The sequence below is a fragment of the Chiloscyllium plagiosum genome, chromosome 10 (genome assembly GCF_004010195.1).
Source record: "Chiloscyllium plagiosum isolate BGI_BamShark_2017 chromosome 10, ASM401019v2, whole genome shotgun sequence".
Classification (NCBI taxonomy): domain Eukaryota; kingdom Metazoa; phylum Chordata; class Chondrichthyes; order Orectolobiformes; family Hemiscylliidae; genus Chiloscyllium; species Chiloscyllium plagiosum.
The window spans coordinates 82,798,562-82,813,669 of NC_057719.1; the positions used below are offsets into that span (position 1 = coordinate 82,798,562).

Consider the following 15,108-nt stretch of genomic DNA (forward strand, 5'->3'; position numbering starts at 1 on the left):
GCTGGAGGCTTGGGACTGGGATAATGTTGGGGGAGGAGAAATGAGGAAGCTGTTGAAATCCACATTTATCCCGTGTGGTCCCAAGGCAGAATATGAGGCGTTCCTCCACCAGGTGTTGGGTGGTAACGGTTTGGCGGTGGAGGAGACCCAGGACCTGCATGTCCTTGACAGAGGGGGAGGAGGAGTTGAAGTGTTCAGCCACGGGGCAGTGGGGTTGGTGGGTGCGGGTGTCCCCGAGATGTTCATTGAAATGATCCACAAGAAGGCGTCCTGTCCCCCCAATGTAGAGGAGACCACATCGGGTGCAACGGATGCAATAGATGACATTGGTGGAGGTACAGGTAAATTTCTGACGGATGTGGAAGGATCCCTTGGGGCCTTGGACGGAGGTGAGGGGAGTGGTGTGGGCACAGGTTTTGCACTTCCTGTAGTGGCAGGGAAAGGTGCCAGGAGTGGGGTATAAGCTGGTGGGGGGTATGGACCTGACGAGGGAGTCGTGGAGGAAATGGTCTTTCCGGAACGCTATAGGGGTGGGGAGGGAAATATATCTCTGGTGGTGGGGTCCGTTTGGAGGTGGCAGAAGTGGCTGAGGATGATGCGTTGTATGCGGAGGTTGGTTGCATTGGGAAGGGTGGGGTTCAAGGGCGGTGGTGCATGAAGTGGAGGAGATGGGCTGGAGGGCACCGTCAACCACGTGGATGGGATAAAAAAATGTTTGAAAAAGTACCGGGTATCCTGTTCAGTTCCAAACTGGGTTGGCCTGAATGTGGTCCATGTGGGATCAGACTGTTCGATAGGCAGGCACTGAGGAAGGAGATGTGGCTGTGGTAGCGAGTCTGCTTTAAGACATGGCTGAAGAGATTTAGCCACTTCAACGCCCCTTCGTTCCCCTCCCCCCAACATTATCCTCGTCCCAAGGTTCCAACCCAGTACCGCCCTCCGGACCTATCCATCACTGACTCCTCTGACCTATCACCTTTCCCCCTCGCCTTCATCCACCTATCGCTTTCTCGGCTACCTTCACCCACACCCCACTCCCTCCCATTTATTTCTCAGCCCTGACCCAAGAGCCTCATTCCTGATGAAGGGCTTCTGTCCGAAACATCGATTCTCCTGCTCTTTGGATGCTGCCTGACCTGATGTGCTTTTCCAGCACCACACTCTCAACTATGATCTCCAGCATCTGCAGTCCTCACTTTCTCCTAATGTTGAATGGTCTCCTTCTGTGCTAACTCTGACACAACAAGCAGTTGACATGGAAAAGGAGAGACTGATGATGAGATAAATCATCAGTTAAAAGCTTGTCTGTAGCTCTGAACTGAAAATACTCAGGTACAATCCAGACTACAATCACTGATCCAGGCCAAAGTTATTCCCACGATTCCATTTGTTTACAGAAGTATTTTCCTGAAAGTTTCCACTAAAATGCATTTCTCTCATTCTTTCACTCTCTGTCTTGCTGTCTCTCTCTTTCTGCCCTCACCTCCACGCTCTCTCTCTCTCTGTGTTTTTCTCTCTCTCTCTCTCTCACTCACACACACACACGCACAAACATATTCTCTCTCTCATACTGTCTCTCTGTCTCTGTCTCACACACTGTCCCTCACATTCTCTCTCCTCTCTCTCGCATTCTCTTTTCTCTCTCTCTCTCTCACTCACATTCTTCTCTCTCTTGGATTCTCTCTCTCTTACATTCTCTATCTGTGTCCTGCACATGCATTCGCTCTATCTCTGTCCCTCTCTCTCTCTCTCTCTCTTCCTGCCTCGCATTTTCTCTCTTGCACTCTCGCTTCTGTGAATAATGTTATCTTCAAGTCAGAAACCCACATTATTGAATCATAAGCCCTTGAGTCAGTTCCACCATTTAATAAGATCATGGTCGATTTGTGGCCTAACTTCATTTATCTGCCTTTGGCTCATACCCCTTAATATCTTTGCTTAACAAAAATTGATCTACCGCAAATTTAAAATGAATAATTGATCCAGCATCCACAGCTGTTTGTGGAAGGAAGTTCCAATACTGTACCACCTTTTGTGTAGAGAAGTGCTTGCTAACATCTCTCCTGAAGGATCTGGCCCTAATTCTCAGTCTATACTGTTCTAGCCTGCCTTTTCCTGTTAATGTATTGAAGACTTCAATCTGGTCGCAATCCATGTTTGAGAATGGTAGATTTATATCGAAAAGAAAGTGGTAAAAGGTGTATGTGTGTGTCTGTGTGAGTATGTGTCTGTGTGTGTATGTGTGAGTGTGTGTTTGTCTGTGTGTGTCTGTGTGAGTGTGAGTGCGTGTCACTGTGTGAGTATGAGTGTGTGTGTCACTGTGTGTGAGTCTGTGTGTGTTTGTGTGTATGTGTGAGTGTCCGGCTGTGTGTCTGTGTCACTGTGTGTGTCTGTGTGAGTGTGTGTCACTATGTGTGTGTGTCACTGTGTGTGTGTCTGTGTGTGTGTGTAAAAGAGCGAGTGTGTCTCTGGCCCCACCCATTGTGATAAACCCTTTGACAGGTCTCAGTTTCAGCTGAACACAGGCAGAAGGAAGTTTCCAGTTTATGTTTACAGATTGACCACTTCATTTCGTCCTAGTGTTGAAACTATTTGGCAAAAGTCACGCTGTTATCAGAGTACAAGGTCTCAAAACATTTGCCGAAAATGGGCTTCCTTTTGAATATATCCTACTTGATAACAAAGAAATGAAAAGCAGGAGTAGGCCATTCAGCCCTTCAGATCTAATCTGCTGTTCAATATGATCATGGCTGATTATCAGTCTCAATGCTATATTCCCATCTTTTCCACGTCCCCCTTGATGTACCATGTATCAATCTCTTCCCCTGACCACACTGAATGACCTGACCTCCATAGCCTTCTGTAGTAGATGGGTTCACTACTCTTTGAAGTGTTTCCTCATCTCAGTCCTTTGCATCACACTTCATATCCAGATTTGTGGGCCTTGATTCTACACTCCCCAACCAGGGAAATCATCCTCCCAGCAGCTAGTTTGTTCAGTCCTGTTAGAATTTTATATATTACAATCAGATGCCCTCTTATCCTTCTAAACTTCATTGAATACAGGTCCAGTCAGATCAATCTCTCCCCCTCGGACAGTGTTGTGATCTCCGGTCTCAGCCTCATGAACCTGCAATGTGCTGCCTCTATGCCAATATATCCTTTCTTAGGCAGGGATACCAAAACTGCACACAATACTCCAGGCGCGGTCTCACCAAGGCCCTATATAACTGCACTAAAACATTCCTATTTCTGAACTCAAAACCTTTTACAATGAAGGCTGGTATTGCCATGTACTCTCCCAATTGCTTGCTGCACCAACTTGTTTACCTCCATGGAGTGCTGTAAAAGGACACCAGGATCTTTTTCGTACATCCACACTGGCCAATTTATCACCATTTAAATAATACATTTCTGTTTCTCGCACTGAAGCCTTACCTTTACCTACATCATACTGCATCTGCGATGTGTCGTGTCCCCAAACTCAACTTGCCTCGGCCACCCTGTTATCATTGGAAATGTTGCATTTGGTTCCCTTAACCAAGTCATTGGTGTTTGTTGGGAAAGGCTGGGGCCCAAACATTGATTCCTGTACACCACTGGTCACCCAGAAAAAGACCAAGTTTTTTAAATTCATGGGATGAGGATGTCCCTGGCTAAGCCAGCATTTATTGCCCATCCCTAATTGCTGAGAGGGAGGTTAAGAGTCAACCACATTGCTGTGGACCTGGAGTCACATGTAGGCCAGAGCAGGTAGGGATGACACTTTGCTTCCCTAAAGAACATTAGTGAGCCAGATGGGATTTTGGGACAATTGACAATGGATTCATGGTCATCATTTGACTCTTATTATATTCAAATTCCACCATCTGCCAAAGCAGGATTCGAACTCAGTCCCGAGGATATCACTTGGGTCACTGGATTAACAGCCACCAGGACATCATCTTCCCCGCTATTTGTTTCCGGTTTGTCAAGCAGTTCTCAATACATGCCAATATATTAATCCCAATTCTATTCCCTTTTATTTTGCCCACTAGCCTCTTACTGTCAGGTATCAAAAGCCTTCTTGAGCTGCATCCACACGTTCTCCCTTATCTATTCTACTAGCCATGTCCTCAAAAAAAAACTCCAGTAAGGTTAGTTAAGCGTGATTTCCCTTTCATGAACTCATGCTGATTTTGTCTATTCCCATTAAATGCTTTCCAAATGTTCTGTTTGCATTTCTTTTATTATGGATTTTCCCCACGAGGCTAGCCGGTCTGTAATTCTGTTTGTCCTCTCCCTCCCCTTTTAAATAGTGAGGTTACGTTTACCACCCTCCAATCTGCAAAGCCTGCTCCAGCATCTTTAGAATTTGGAAAGTTGACCAATGAATTCAGTATGTCGAGGGCCATGGCCTTTGGTACTTTGGAGTGTAGATTATCAGCCTTTAATCCCATTAGCTTCCCCAACACCATTTTGTTTTACCATAGTGTTGGTATTCAAACTGTTGACTGTTTGCAGGAAATCTCCAGATATTAGTTCCAAGGCCATCCAGCAGAGTGAGCCCAGATCCAACCAAGTTACATTCCCCGGCTCAAACTTAGGACAACAAGGAGGAGAGGTCTTCAAAGTGAAGACTGAAGACAAGAGAGAACTTCAGAAGCAAGAAGATTTGAAAAATGACAGGAATGATGATCAGAAACCAGCAGATGATGTAAGGCCTGCTTCATTTTGAATTTTCCCAATATTTTTTGTTCCTACGTATTATGGCAGCACGGTGGCTCAGTGGTTAGCGCTGCTGCCTCACAGCACCAAGGACCCAGGTTTGATTCCAGTCTTGGGCTGTGTGGAGTTTGCACATTCTCCCTGTGTCTGCGTGGGTTTCCTCCGGGTGCTCCAGTTTCCTCCCAAAGGTGTGCAGGTCAGGTGAACTGGCCATGCTAAATTGCCCATAGTGTTCAGGAATGTGTAGGTTAGATGCATTAGTCAGAGGTAAATACAGGGTAGGGGAATGGGTCTGGGTGGGTTACTCTTCAGAGGGTTGGTTTGGACTTGTTGGGCCGAAGGGTCTGTTTCCACACTGTAGGGATTCTATGATTATAGTTTCCCAGATGTACATCAATTCTGCTCTGGAGACAAGGACTTGGAGAAGGTGCAGAGGAATTCACTAGAATGGTGTCAGGACTGAAGGTCTTTAGTTATTCTGAGAGACTGAAAGCGCAGGGATTGTTCGGCTTCAAGAAGAGAGGGTTAAAAGCAGATTTGAGCCTGGTATGGAAAAGTCTGAAGGTGTAGTCAGGGTAACTGCTTCCTGGGATTTATGGTGATTGGCCAAGTTGACATGAGGAAAATTTAACTTGCAAATAGCAAGTTTTGATTTGGAATGCATTTCCTGGAAGTGTGGGGGAAGCAGTTTCAATAGTAGTAACTTGCAAAAGGAAATTGGATCAATTCTTGAAGGGGAAAGTTTAGTAGCTCATGGGGAGAGAGCAAGAGAGTGGGACAGATTGGTTAACTTCTTCATAGAGCCAGCAAGGGAAAGGAGTGACCTGCTTCTGTGTCTTTGACTCAAAGTGTGTCTTTGTTCTCAGCTATGTGGGATTAATCTCTGATGTGGGGATTTGTTCACAGAAGAAAACATATGTCACTTCAGTTAGAGTCATAGAGATGTACAGCATGGAAACAGACCCTTTAATCCGACTTGTCCAGATGTCCAACATTAATCTGGTCCCATTTGCCAGCATTTAGCCCAAATCCCTCCAAACCCTTCCTATTCATATACCCATCCAGATGCCTTTTAAATATAGCAATTGTACCAGTCCACCACTTCCTCTGGCAGCTCACTCCATACACTTATCACCCTCTGCGTGAAAACGTTTCCCCTTAGGTCCCTTTCAAATCTTTCCCCTCTCACCCTAAACCAATGCCATCTGGTTTTGGACTCCCCCACCCGAAAGAAAAAGATCTTGCCTATTTACCCTATCCATGCCCCTCATGATTTTATAAACCTCTATGAGGTCAGCCTCCGAAGCTCCAGGGAAAACAGCCCCAGACTATTCAGCCTCTCCCTATAGCTCAAACTCTCCAACCCTGGCAACATCGTTGTGAATCTTTACCTCAACCTTTCAAGTTTTACAGCATCTTTCCTATAACGGGGAGACCAGAATTGAATGCAGTATTCCAAAAGAGGATGAAAATGATGCGTTTACAGATCAGTGCCTCCAGGCAGAGATGCCTACTGCGGGCCCTACCCCTTCCAGCAGTGAGTTATAGACCACCCACAGTGTGGTACAAAAGGGGGGGGATATTGGTGAGTCAATCTAGTGTAGGTATTGTCAGCAAAGTCACCTTTACTGGAGGCACTGGCAGTGTTGGTCCAGTGGTGATGTTGGGTCTGAGATACATCCATGGAAACACTGATGATGCAATTCTTCATGATAGATATTGAGCTACTGCTTTTGGAGGTATTAGTAACAAGAATCATACTGGAGCTGGATTTCTACACTGAGACCTTACTGACGAGCCTCTCTGACTGGAGGTACGAAAGTGGACCAGCCTAATGGCAGTTTTCAAATAGGTTCAAACAATGGGGCCGCGTGCCAGACGTTGCCCTTTCCCTAAAACTAGTTCCTTATGGAATTGATTTATTCCACTGTGTTTTTCTGCAGCTCGCACCAAACTTCAGTTCAGCGTTGCATTCCGTCCCCGGGAGAACTCCGGTGAAAGCCCCGTTTCGAACAGAGTCCGGTGCTGTTCCTGACAAGTCGGTATCTGTCCGAGCGATGTACGGCCAGAGGAAGCGGAACCTGGCTCTGGAAACCCGGAAGGTGTTCATTGGGGGATCAGTGAAGGTGCAGTCGGTGTCTGCACACCCAAGTCCAGCCGTGTCACCGAGTGCGACCATGAGAAAATCCCAATCTGTCCACGACCTCATTCATGAAGGTAAGGAGCAGGGAGGCAGTAGGACATCTTTACCTCAAGGGAATTCTGACCAGAGAAAAACATATAACTGGCATTTATACAGTGCCTTTCACAACCTCAGAGCATTTGAACTGTTTTGGATTGTTTTTTTCTTGACTTGAGCCCTCCAAAGTTAGAATACCTGCAAAGAAAAACTCTTTGATGTCAACTACCTGAAGAAAAATCGAGCTATGACCAAAGTGTGAAAGGGACAAGAAAGCTATTTACAATTTCTGTTCTCAACACGTTAGCTAATGAAAAGGAATCTGATCCTATAAGTCCAGGAGCGTGGTGTTGAAGATATGCTGTAATGAGTTGACCAAGGTTTAAAGTCTCAGTTATAGGAACAGAAAGTGCTGGAGAAGCTCAGTAGATCTCACAGCATCAGAGGAGAGAGAAACAGAGTTCACGTTCTGACGTCAATATCACTGCTTTGAAGTCTGAAAAAGAGCCACGTTGAACTGAAAATGTGAATGAAGTAACTCCACAGAGGCCGGTATCCATCACCAGGTCACCCTTTATTTACATGTGCATAATATATGACACTGACCCTGCCAGCTCAGAGCCTGGTCTCAGAGTGAACAGAACCCCTGACTTTCATGTTTGTGTGTGTCAGCCAGGGCTCCCTAATTGGACCAGGTTAACAGCCCCAAACAGGGAACTCATATTCTATGACATCCACCTACTGACATTGTTTCAATCACTACAGTTAACACTGTTTCTCTTCCTATCGATATTGTTTGACCTCTTTCGTTTCTCCAGTGCATATTGCCTTATTTAACCTCTCCAGCCTCAGCAGTATTTTGTCTGTTTTTCCAGAGTCATATATAGCACGGAAACAGACCCTTCGGTCCAACTAGTCCATACCGACCAGATATCCCAACCCGATCTAGTCCCACCTGCCAGCACCCAGCCCATATCCCTCTAAACCCTTCCTATTCATATACCCATCTAAATGCCTCTTAAATGTTGCAATTGTACCAGCCTCCGCTACTTCCTTATTGATAACTTGCTGATACTTGAGTTACGCTAGCTCCCAGATGGGCTGTTGGCTGGATGTCTTGGCAGCTCGCAGACCATGAGACACTTGAACAGCACCTACGTAAGATTACACATTTCATTTAGCAAAAAACATGGAAGAGCTGAAGCTCTGAAGTATGTCAGTGGTGGGCAAAGGACAAAGGATCTCTCGGTATTGAGGGTCCCATAACGATGAGTATCTCTCGGTATTGAGGGTCCCATAACGATGAGGATCTCTCAGTATTAAGGGTCCCATAACAATGAGTATCTCTCGGTATTGAGGGTCCCATAACGATGAGGATCTCTCGGTATTGAGGGTCCCAAAACGATGAGTATCTCTCGGTATCGAGGGTCCCATAACGATGAGTATCTCTCGCTATTGAGGGTCCCATAACGATGAGGATCTCTCGGTATTGAGGGTCCCAAAACGATGAGGATCTCTCGGTATTGAGGGTCCCATAACGATGTGTATCTCTCGGTATTGAGAGTCCCATAACGATGTGTATCTCTTGGTATTGAGAGTCCCGTAACGATGAGTATTTCTTGGTATTGAAAGTCCCATAACGATGAGTATCTCTTGGTATTGAAAGTCCCATAACGATGAGTATCTCTTGGTATTGAGGGTCCCATAACGATGAGTATCTCTCAGTATTGAGAGTCCCATAACGATTTGTATCTCTCAGTATTGAGAGTCCCATAACGATGTGTATCTCTCAGTATTGAGGGTCCCATAACGATGTGTATCTCTTGGTATTGAGAGTCCCATAACGATGAGTATCTCTTGGTATTGAAAGTCCCATAACGATGAGCATCTCTTGGTATTGAGGGTCCCATAACGATGTGTATCTCTCGGTATTGAGGGTCCCATAACGATGAGTATCTCCCAGTATTGAGAGTCCCATAACGATGTGTATCTCTTGGTATTGAGGGTCCCATAACGATGTGTATCTCTTGGTATTGAGAGTTCCATAACGATGTGTATCTCTTGGTATTGAGGGTCCCATAACGATGAGTATCTCTTGGTATTGAGAGTCCCATAACGATGAGTATCTCTCAGTATTGAGGGTCTCACAGTAATGAGTATCTCTTAGTATTGAGGGTCCCACACCGATGTGTATCTCTCGGTATTGAGTGTCCCACACCGATGAGTATCTCTCAGTACTGAGGGTCTCACAGCGATGACTGTCTCTAGTGGAGATTCTAATTTATACTTAAGAAGATAACTGTATTTAAATAGAGTTCAAATCCCCATTTTTAGTAAGAGTTTATTTCAGGTAACCACACTGCATAAAGCTCCGACCCCACTGATTACCAACTCCCCATATTTAATAAATAAAGTTAATTCAATTCATTTTTATACAAACAATCCGCACCCATGAAGCCTTAGTTAATATATCCATCACCTCTCCCAACTTCCATCAGGTCTGAGGCATTCCTTTCATTCCTATTTGATGATAATAGATTCAAGTTTTTCTTGTAATTAAATCAATATACAATAAAAAAAGATCCAAACATATTGAATTTATTGTCAGGTGTACCGAGGCACAGTGAAAAGCTTTGGCTTGCGAGCAATACTGGCAGATCACAGAGTTGAGTAGCATAGATAAGTAAATAATAGGTCAACAGCAACAAAAACAAAAACACAGGTCCCGGCGAATGTTAAGAATTTGAGAGTCCATTCAATATTCTAATAACAGTAGGGTAAAAACTGTTTCGAAACCAGCTGGTGTGTGTGTTCAGGCTTCTGTACCTTCTCCCCGATGGTAGAGGTTGTAGAAAAGCATTGCCAGGGTGGGACGGATCTTTGAGAATGCTGGCGGCCTTTCCTTGACAGCGGGCCTGGTAGATGGATTCTATAGATGGGAGGTTGGCCTTTGTGATTGTTCCGGCCGAGTTCACCATTCTCTGTAACCGTCTCCAATCTTGAATGGTACAGTTACCATGCCAGGTAGTGATACATCCATATAAGACAACAATGGATTATATTCCCCTTCTCTTTTGCAATTCAAGTTCCAATGATCCTTTTTCCAGTATATCCAAGGGTTTTTGAAAACATGCTGCTTTTTTGTGAAATGATCAGACTTCTGCTGCTGTCCATTATTTTCAAGTTCTCTTTCTGCACCATGTTATAAACAACTAATATCAACCCTCAGTTTTTGCATCATTCACAAGTTTCACTGAGTGTACGTTATCCCATAGTGACTTATTATAGATGAAGTAGTCAATGGGTATGGCTGCTGATGACCTTTTTAGAATTTCTTCCAATATGTGCACAAAGAAAGATGCCCTATCAACCAGCTCACTAAGACTGAGAGCTTCTGCCATTAAAGTACCTTTTACTACTCTTCTGATCTATTAAGCTATCCCAAACTAGAGGGGTAATATTTACCCCTCTTTCCCACAAGAAAAATTAAGAACCCTCCTGAACTCCATAACCCATCATAGAGATTTGCATGAGAAGCAACATCAAAAGCAACACTATTCAGGCCCCTGACATCACCCAGTGAGGGAAATTTCTAAAGGTAATGTTCCATTTTTAATTTGGTGAATTTGTTCACCACCTTTGGGTTTTTTTTTATAGCTGTACTCCACTGTAGTACTTCCAAACTGGCAGATGGACCTAGCATTTCCTCCATTTCAGTTTTGTGAAGCCAACTACTTTGACTAATCTGCAGTTTCCAAAATAGATTGCTGATACAAAATGACACTTGATCCATTCTACCCAATTTCTAATCCAAGGGGCTTAAAAGCCCCAGAAACCCAACTTTGGTTTTGAATTCTGCTTTAAGCCCAACTAGGATGATGCATTTGAATTCACTGCATGCATCATAAAGATGCCTGGAAGCTGCCTCTGATTTTTACCAGTAAAACATGGCATGGTCTGCTGTTAACTGAAGACAGCCCAATTTAAATAAGACAGACCTTACTGAGAAGTACCAAGCTTGAGAGGCATCATTTCAGCCATACGCACATTTATTTACTTTCCAAAGTGTCTCTACAACATCTTTTGGAAGACGAAGAAACACTTCCTTCTTGACCAGATCTCCCTGCAGAAATCCAGTTGTATTATAAATTGAGCTATGCTGTCAAACATTTGTTGCTAACAGAGCCAAGAGTATTTTCAAAATGTCTTTTCCTGCCATTAGTGAATCTACCCTTGTATATTGATGCCCCAGTTTTTCTTCAAAACCGTGTGCTGGGGGGTCACCTTTTCTGTGCATACCCATCTATGGGGTAAGACTGGCTCTCCCCTGTTTTGCACTATATACACCCCGATCCTCTCCATCTTTGTAGTTCTTGTTCTTTGGCACAGAGTCATTGAGTCATACAGCAGGGAAACAGACCCTTCAGTCCAACTCGTCCATGCTGACCAGATATCCTGAACTGATCCAGTCCCATTTTCCAGCATTTGACCCATATCCCTCCAAATTCTTCCTATTCATATACCCATCCAGATGCCTTTTAAATGCTGTAATCGTAACAGCCTCCACCACTTCCTCTGACAGCTCATTCCATCAACGCAGCACCCTTTGCCTGAAAAGGTTGCTACTGAGGTCCCTTTTAAATCTTTCCGCTCACATCTCTAGTTTTCAAATCTGCTACCCTGGATAAAAGTCCCTGACTCTTCACCCTATCCATGCCCCTCATCTTTTATTAACTTGTCTCATAATTTGATTGTGGCTAATAAGACGTTCCGATGTGCTTCTGCTCCCAGTAATATTCCTGGTTTGTAGTATATTTCTTGTGCTTGTTAAACTACACCCTCTATCTTACCCTCTATCTCTTCCTAAGCTGCACTGTTCAGCCTCCACCTCCTTTTAATAGAATTCCTTTCAGGAGTTCATTTTTTTTTCTAGGACCATGCTTGCTCCAGGATCTTATGTTGGGATTTCTTGCCTTCCATCTTTTTCCAATGTTTCCAGTCCATGGGCGTAACCTCATCTTCCTCATCCTTTAATTCATCCAGCTTTCCAGTGACCTTCCTTGCTCTACACTTCTGCATTCACTAACTCCTTCTGGTAAATATTTGACTCTGTTACCCACTTTTGTTCATTTGGGACAAATGGCCTCAGATTGACCATCAGAACTGGGAGCAGCAAGGTGGCTCAGTGGTTCGCACTGCTGCCTCACAGCGCCAGGGACCTGGGTTCAATTCCAGCCTTGGGTGACTGTCTGTGTGGAGTTTGAGCAAACTCCCTGTGTCTGCGTGGGTTTCCTCCAAGTGCCCTTGTTTCTGCCCATCAGAACTGAACTGTCAGGCTAACTGTCCATTGTGGCTGTTTGATTTTCGGAGCTGTGAACATTTGGGTATGAGAGGTGACTGACTCCTCACTATTATCTGCAAATTTCTAATCCATACCAGGAAATCTTGAGGAGTGTATCCGAACAACCTGATTCCAGTGCACAATTATTATTTTTCGTCCTGACCGGTAACCTAGCCCAATTGTTCCATTCATTAAGCCCCTTCTCTTTTATTAAACCATATGCATGCAGTACATTTAAATGCTCTGAAAAACATAGAACTAATTGTAGCTCCAAGTTGGAGGCTAATCAATTTACGATTAGTTCTTTATGATTTCTGCCAAAAATTAACTGCTGTCAATTATATCCTCCCACTGTCTGCATCAAGCTCTTAACATGTGCAGCGCGGATGAGAATTTACAGCTTGGCTGATATGCCAAGAAAATGTTGAACTATTTTTGTCTGTTATTTCATGGTTCCTTTCACAGACCTCATTGCTCAAAGGGCTTTCGGCTGCTGGGTTCATAAGTTATGCTCACATTCACTCACATACACACACCTCTAAATCCATCGTTAGAAAATTCACCATCCCCCCACCCCATGTTATCTGTGAGAAATACTGTCAATGTTTCAAGCCAGTCCACTTTTCCATTACCTTATCCACCATTTTCTTGCAATCTTTTGTCGACTGACAAAATATGTTTGCCAAATCCACAAAATATAAAATAAAAATGCTTATTTCTTTATGCCATATCTTTAAATCTGTGGCTACCAATTTATTGAAGTCTCTCGCCGAGGACAGGTTTACTTGAAGCTGTGATGTGATTTTTTTTAACAGACCTCATGTCTACCATATCTCTTGTCGTTTTTCCCCATTCCCTATTGTTCCTTCCTGTACTAAACCTTCTATTCTTTCAGAGGATGGATGGGAAAATGTGCAGCTTTAACAGAATTCACTGAAAATCTCCACCCCCTGATGTCAGTACTTCTTTAACTTCACTTGAGGAAACTTTATTATCCATTAAATGAATGCAATAGTGTCCCGATTGCGTCAGCTGCAAATTCATACATTTTCCAAGCACAACAGCATTGTCACTTTTCATATCCCGTTCCATCAGTGTTTTCTTCACTGATGGTCTACTTCATAATGATGGTATTTACTAGATTAATGGTGCTGTTATATATTAAATAACCTGCTATTTTACAAGGAATACCCACATTTTTCAAAATCTTATCTTATCAACATCAAACCTAGAACGCTCGAATTGCTAGGCCTTGTTCATATCTTTATTATTTAGCCAATCTTGATCGTGTTTTAACTAGTTATTCCACACACGGTAGTAATGCATCACTGTCTAATGCTGCACAGTTGAAAGACTGGGCCACCAACACATTCATTACTGGGCTGAAACTTCCTGTGACCAATACAGTGATGATCCGTATCTCCAACTTCTTCCTCTGAATCTTCCACTTCAAGTTTGGTTTCAAGTACTTTAATGTGTCCTTTGGGACTGTTCATGGCATGGTCGAACTTAGAATTGCGCATGCAACGTTGCGTTCTGAGCATTTCAGCTTCGTTCATCTATTATAAATCCCAAAGCTCTTCTTAAAATTATCACATTTCTGTCCTCATTTCTATAAATTACAGTTCTCCTTTCATACTATTTTCGTGGTGTCCTCTGTTTTCTGTCATTGCCAATTGCCTGTTTCATGTAAGGAATACTTCCCAGGAAACCTTTTAATGCTTTGAGAGTTGTTCTAGCAGTGTATATTTATCCACTAATTTAACTCTCATCAAAGCTAGGAGTCTGGCCATACTTGGTAGTTTGGGACAGTCCAATAACTTAACTGCTCAGCATAAATTGGGAATTTCCAAATGAAATTTCTGTTGTCTTACATACAGACTTCTGAATTTCATTATGTTGTCTTCCAAGGTACTGTCCCCAGTCTTTCAAAATTTGTCACAATCTGACCACGCCTTATAAACAATCAGTAATTCACCTTTTTGATCAATTTTATCTCTGAAGGTAAACAATCTGTCCAAACCTTCATCCACATTTAAATAATCAACTCCAATATGAAATCTTTGTTTCCCATCCTGCTTCTGTATGGTACTGAAAGAGCTGAGGCCATTCCATGTGTCCACTGTCATTAATAAGTAACCCACACGGTGACTTCATTCTTCACGAGGCTCGTTTTCTGAAACTTCACATTCTGACTCAACTATCCTCTGTTCCTCATGGTATACCCTAAAGGATAACTGTATTATAGCAGAATTCGTGCCAACACTTCCAGTAAGAGCTTTATTTCAGTTAGTCACACTCTGTTAAACACCCGCAATGCCCTGATTACTAGTTCCCCATACCTGCACAACCAATTCATATCCAATTAACTCACTTAATATCTCCATTTCCTGTTCCCACATTTTATTAGGTCTTGGGCATTTCTTCAGACCATGTTAAATGTTGATATCCCATACTGATGAGGTTCCCTTGATATTGAAGTACCCATACAGATGAGGATCTCTCGATATTGAGGATCCCAGGCTGATGGAGTTCAATGTAGCTAAGTGTGAGGTGATTCACTTTGGTAAGCGTAACAAAAAGATGGGGTACTGGGCTAATGGCTGGATACTTGGTAGTGTGGAGGAGCAGAGGAATCTTGGTGTCCATGTACACAGATCTTTGAAAGTTGCCACCCAGGTAAATAGTGCGGTGAGGAAGGCATATGGCGTACTGGCTTTTATTGGTAGAGGAATTGAGTTCCGGAGTCCTGAGGTCATGATGCAGTTGTATAAGACTCTGGTACGGCCGCATCTGGAATATTGTGTGCAGTTTTGGTCGCCATACTATAGGAAGGATGTGGAGGCACTGGAACGGGTGCAGATTCTTTACTCAGTGAGTT

At 43.6% G+C, this 15,108-nt stretch overlaps 1 protein-coding gene across 1 annotated transcript in view; it reads left to right on the forward strand.

Annotated features, from left to right (window-relative positions):
• Window positions 1-15,108, forward strand: part of mapkbp1 (mitogen-activated protein kinase binding protein 1) — a 167,211-nt gene that overhangs the window by 145,069 nt on the left and 7,034 nt on the right. Inside the window, exons 26-27 of the mRNA XM_043698499.1 lie at window positions 4,504-4,696; window positions 6,651-6,924. Coding sequence (XP_043554434.1) covers window positions 4,504-4,696; window positions 6,651-6,924 — 467 coding nt within the window. The remainder of the gene's footprint in view (window positions 1-4,503; window positions 4,697-6,650; window positions 6,925-15,108) is intronic.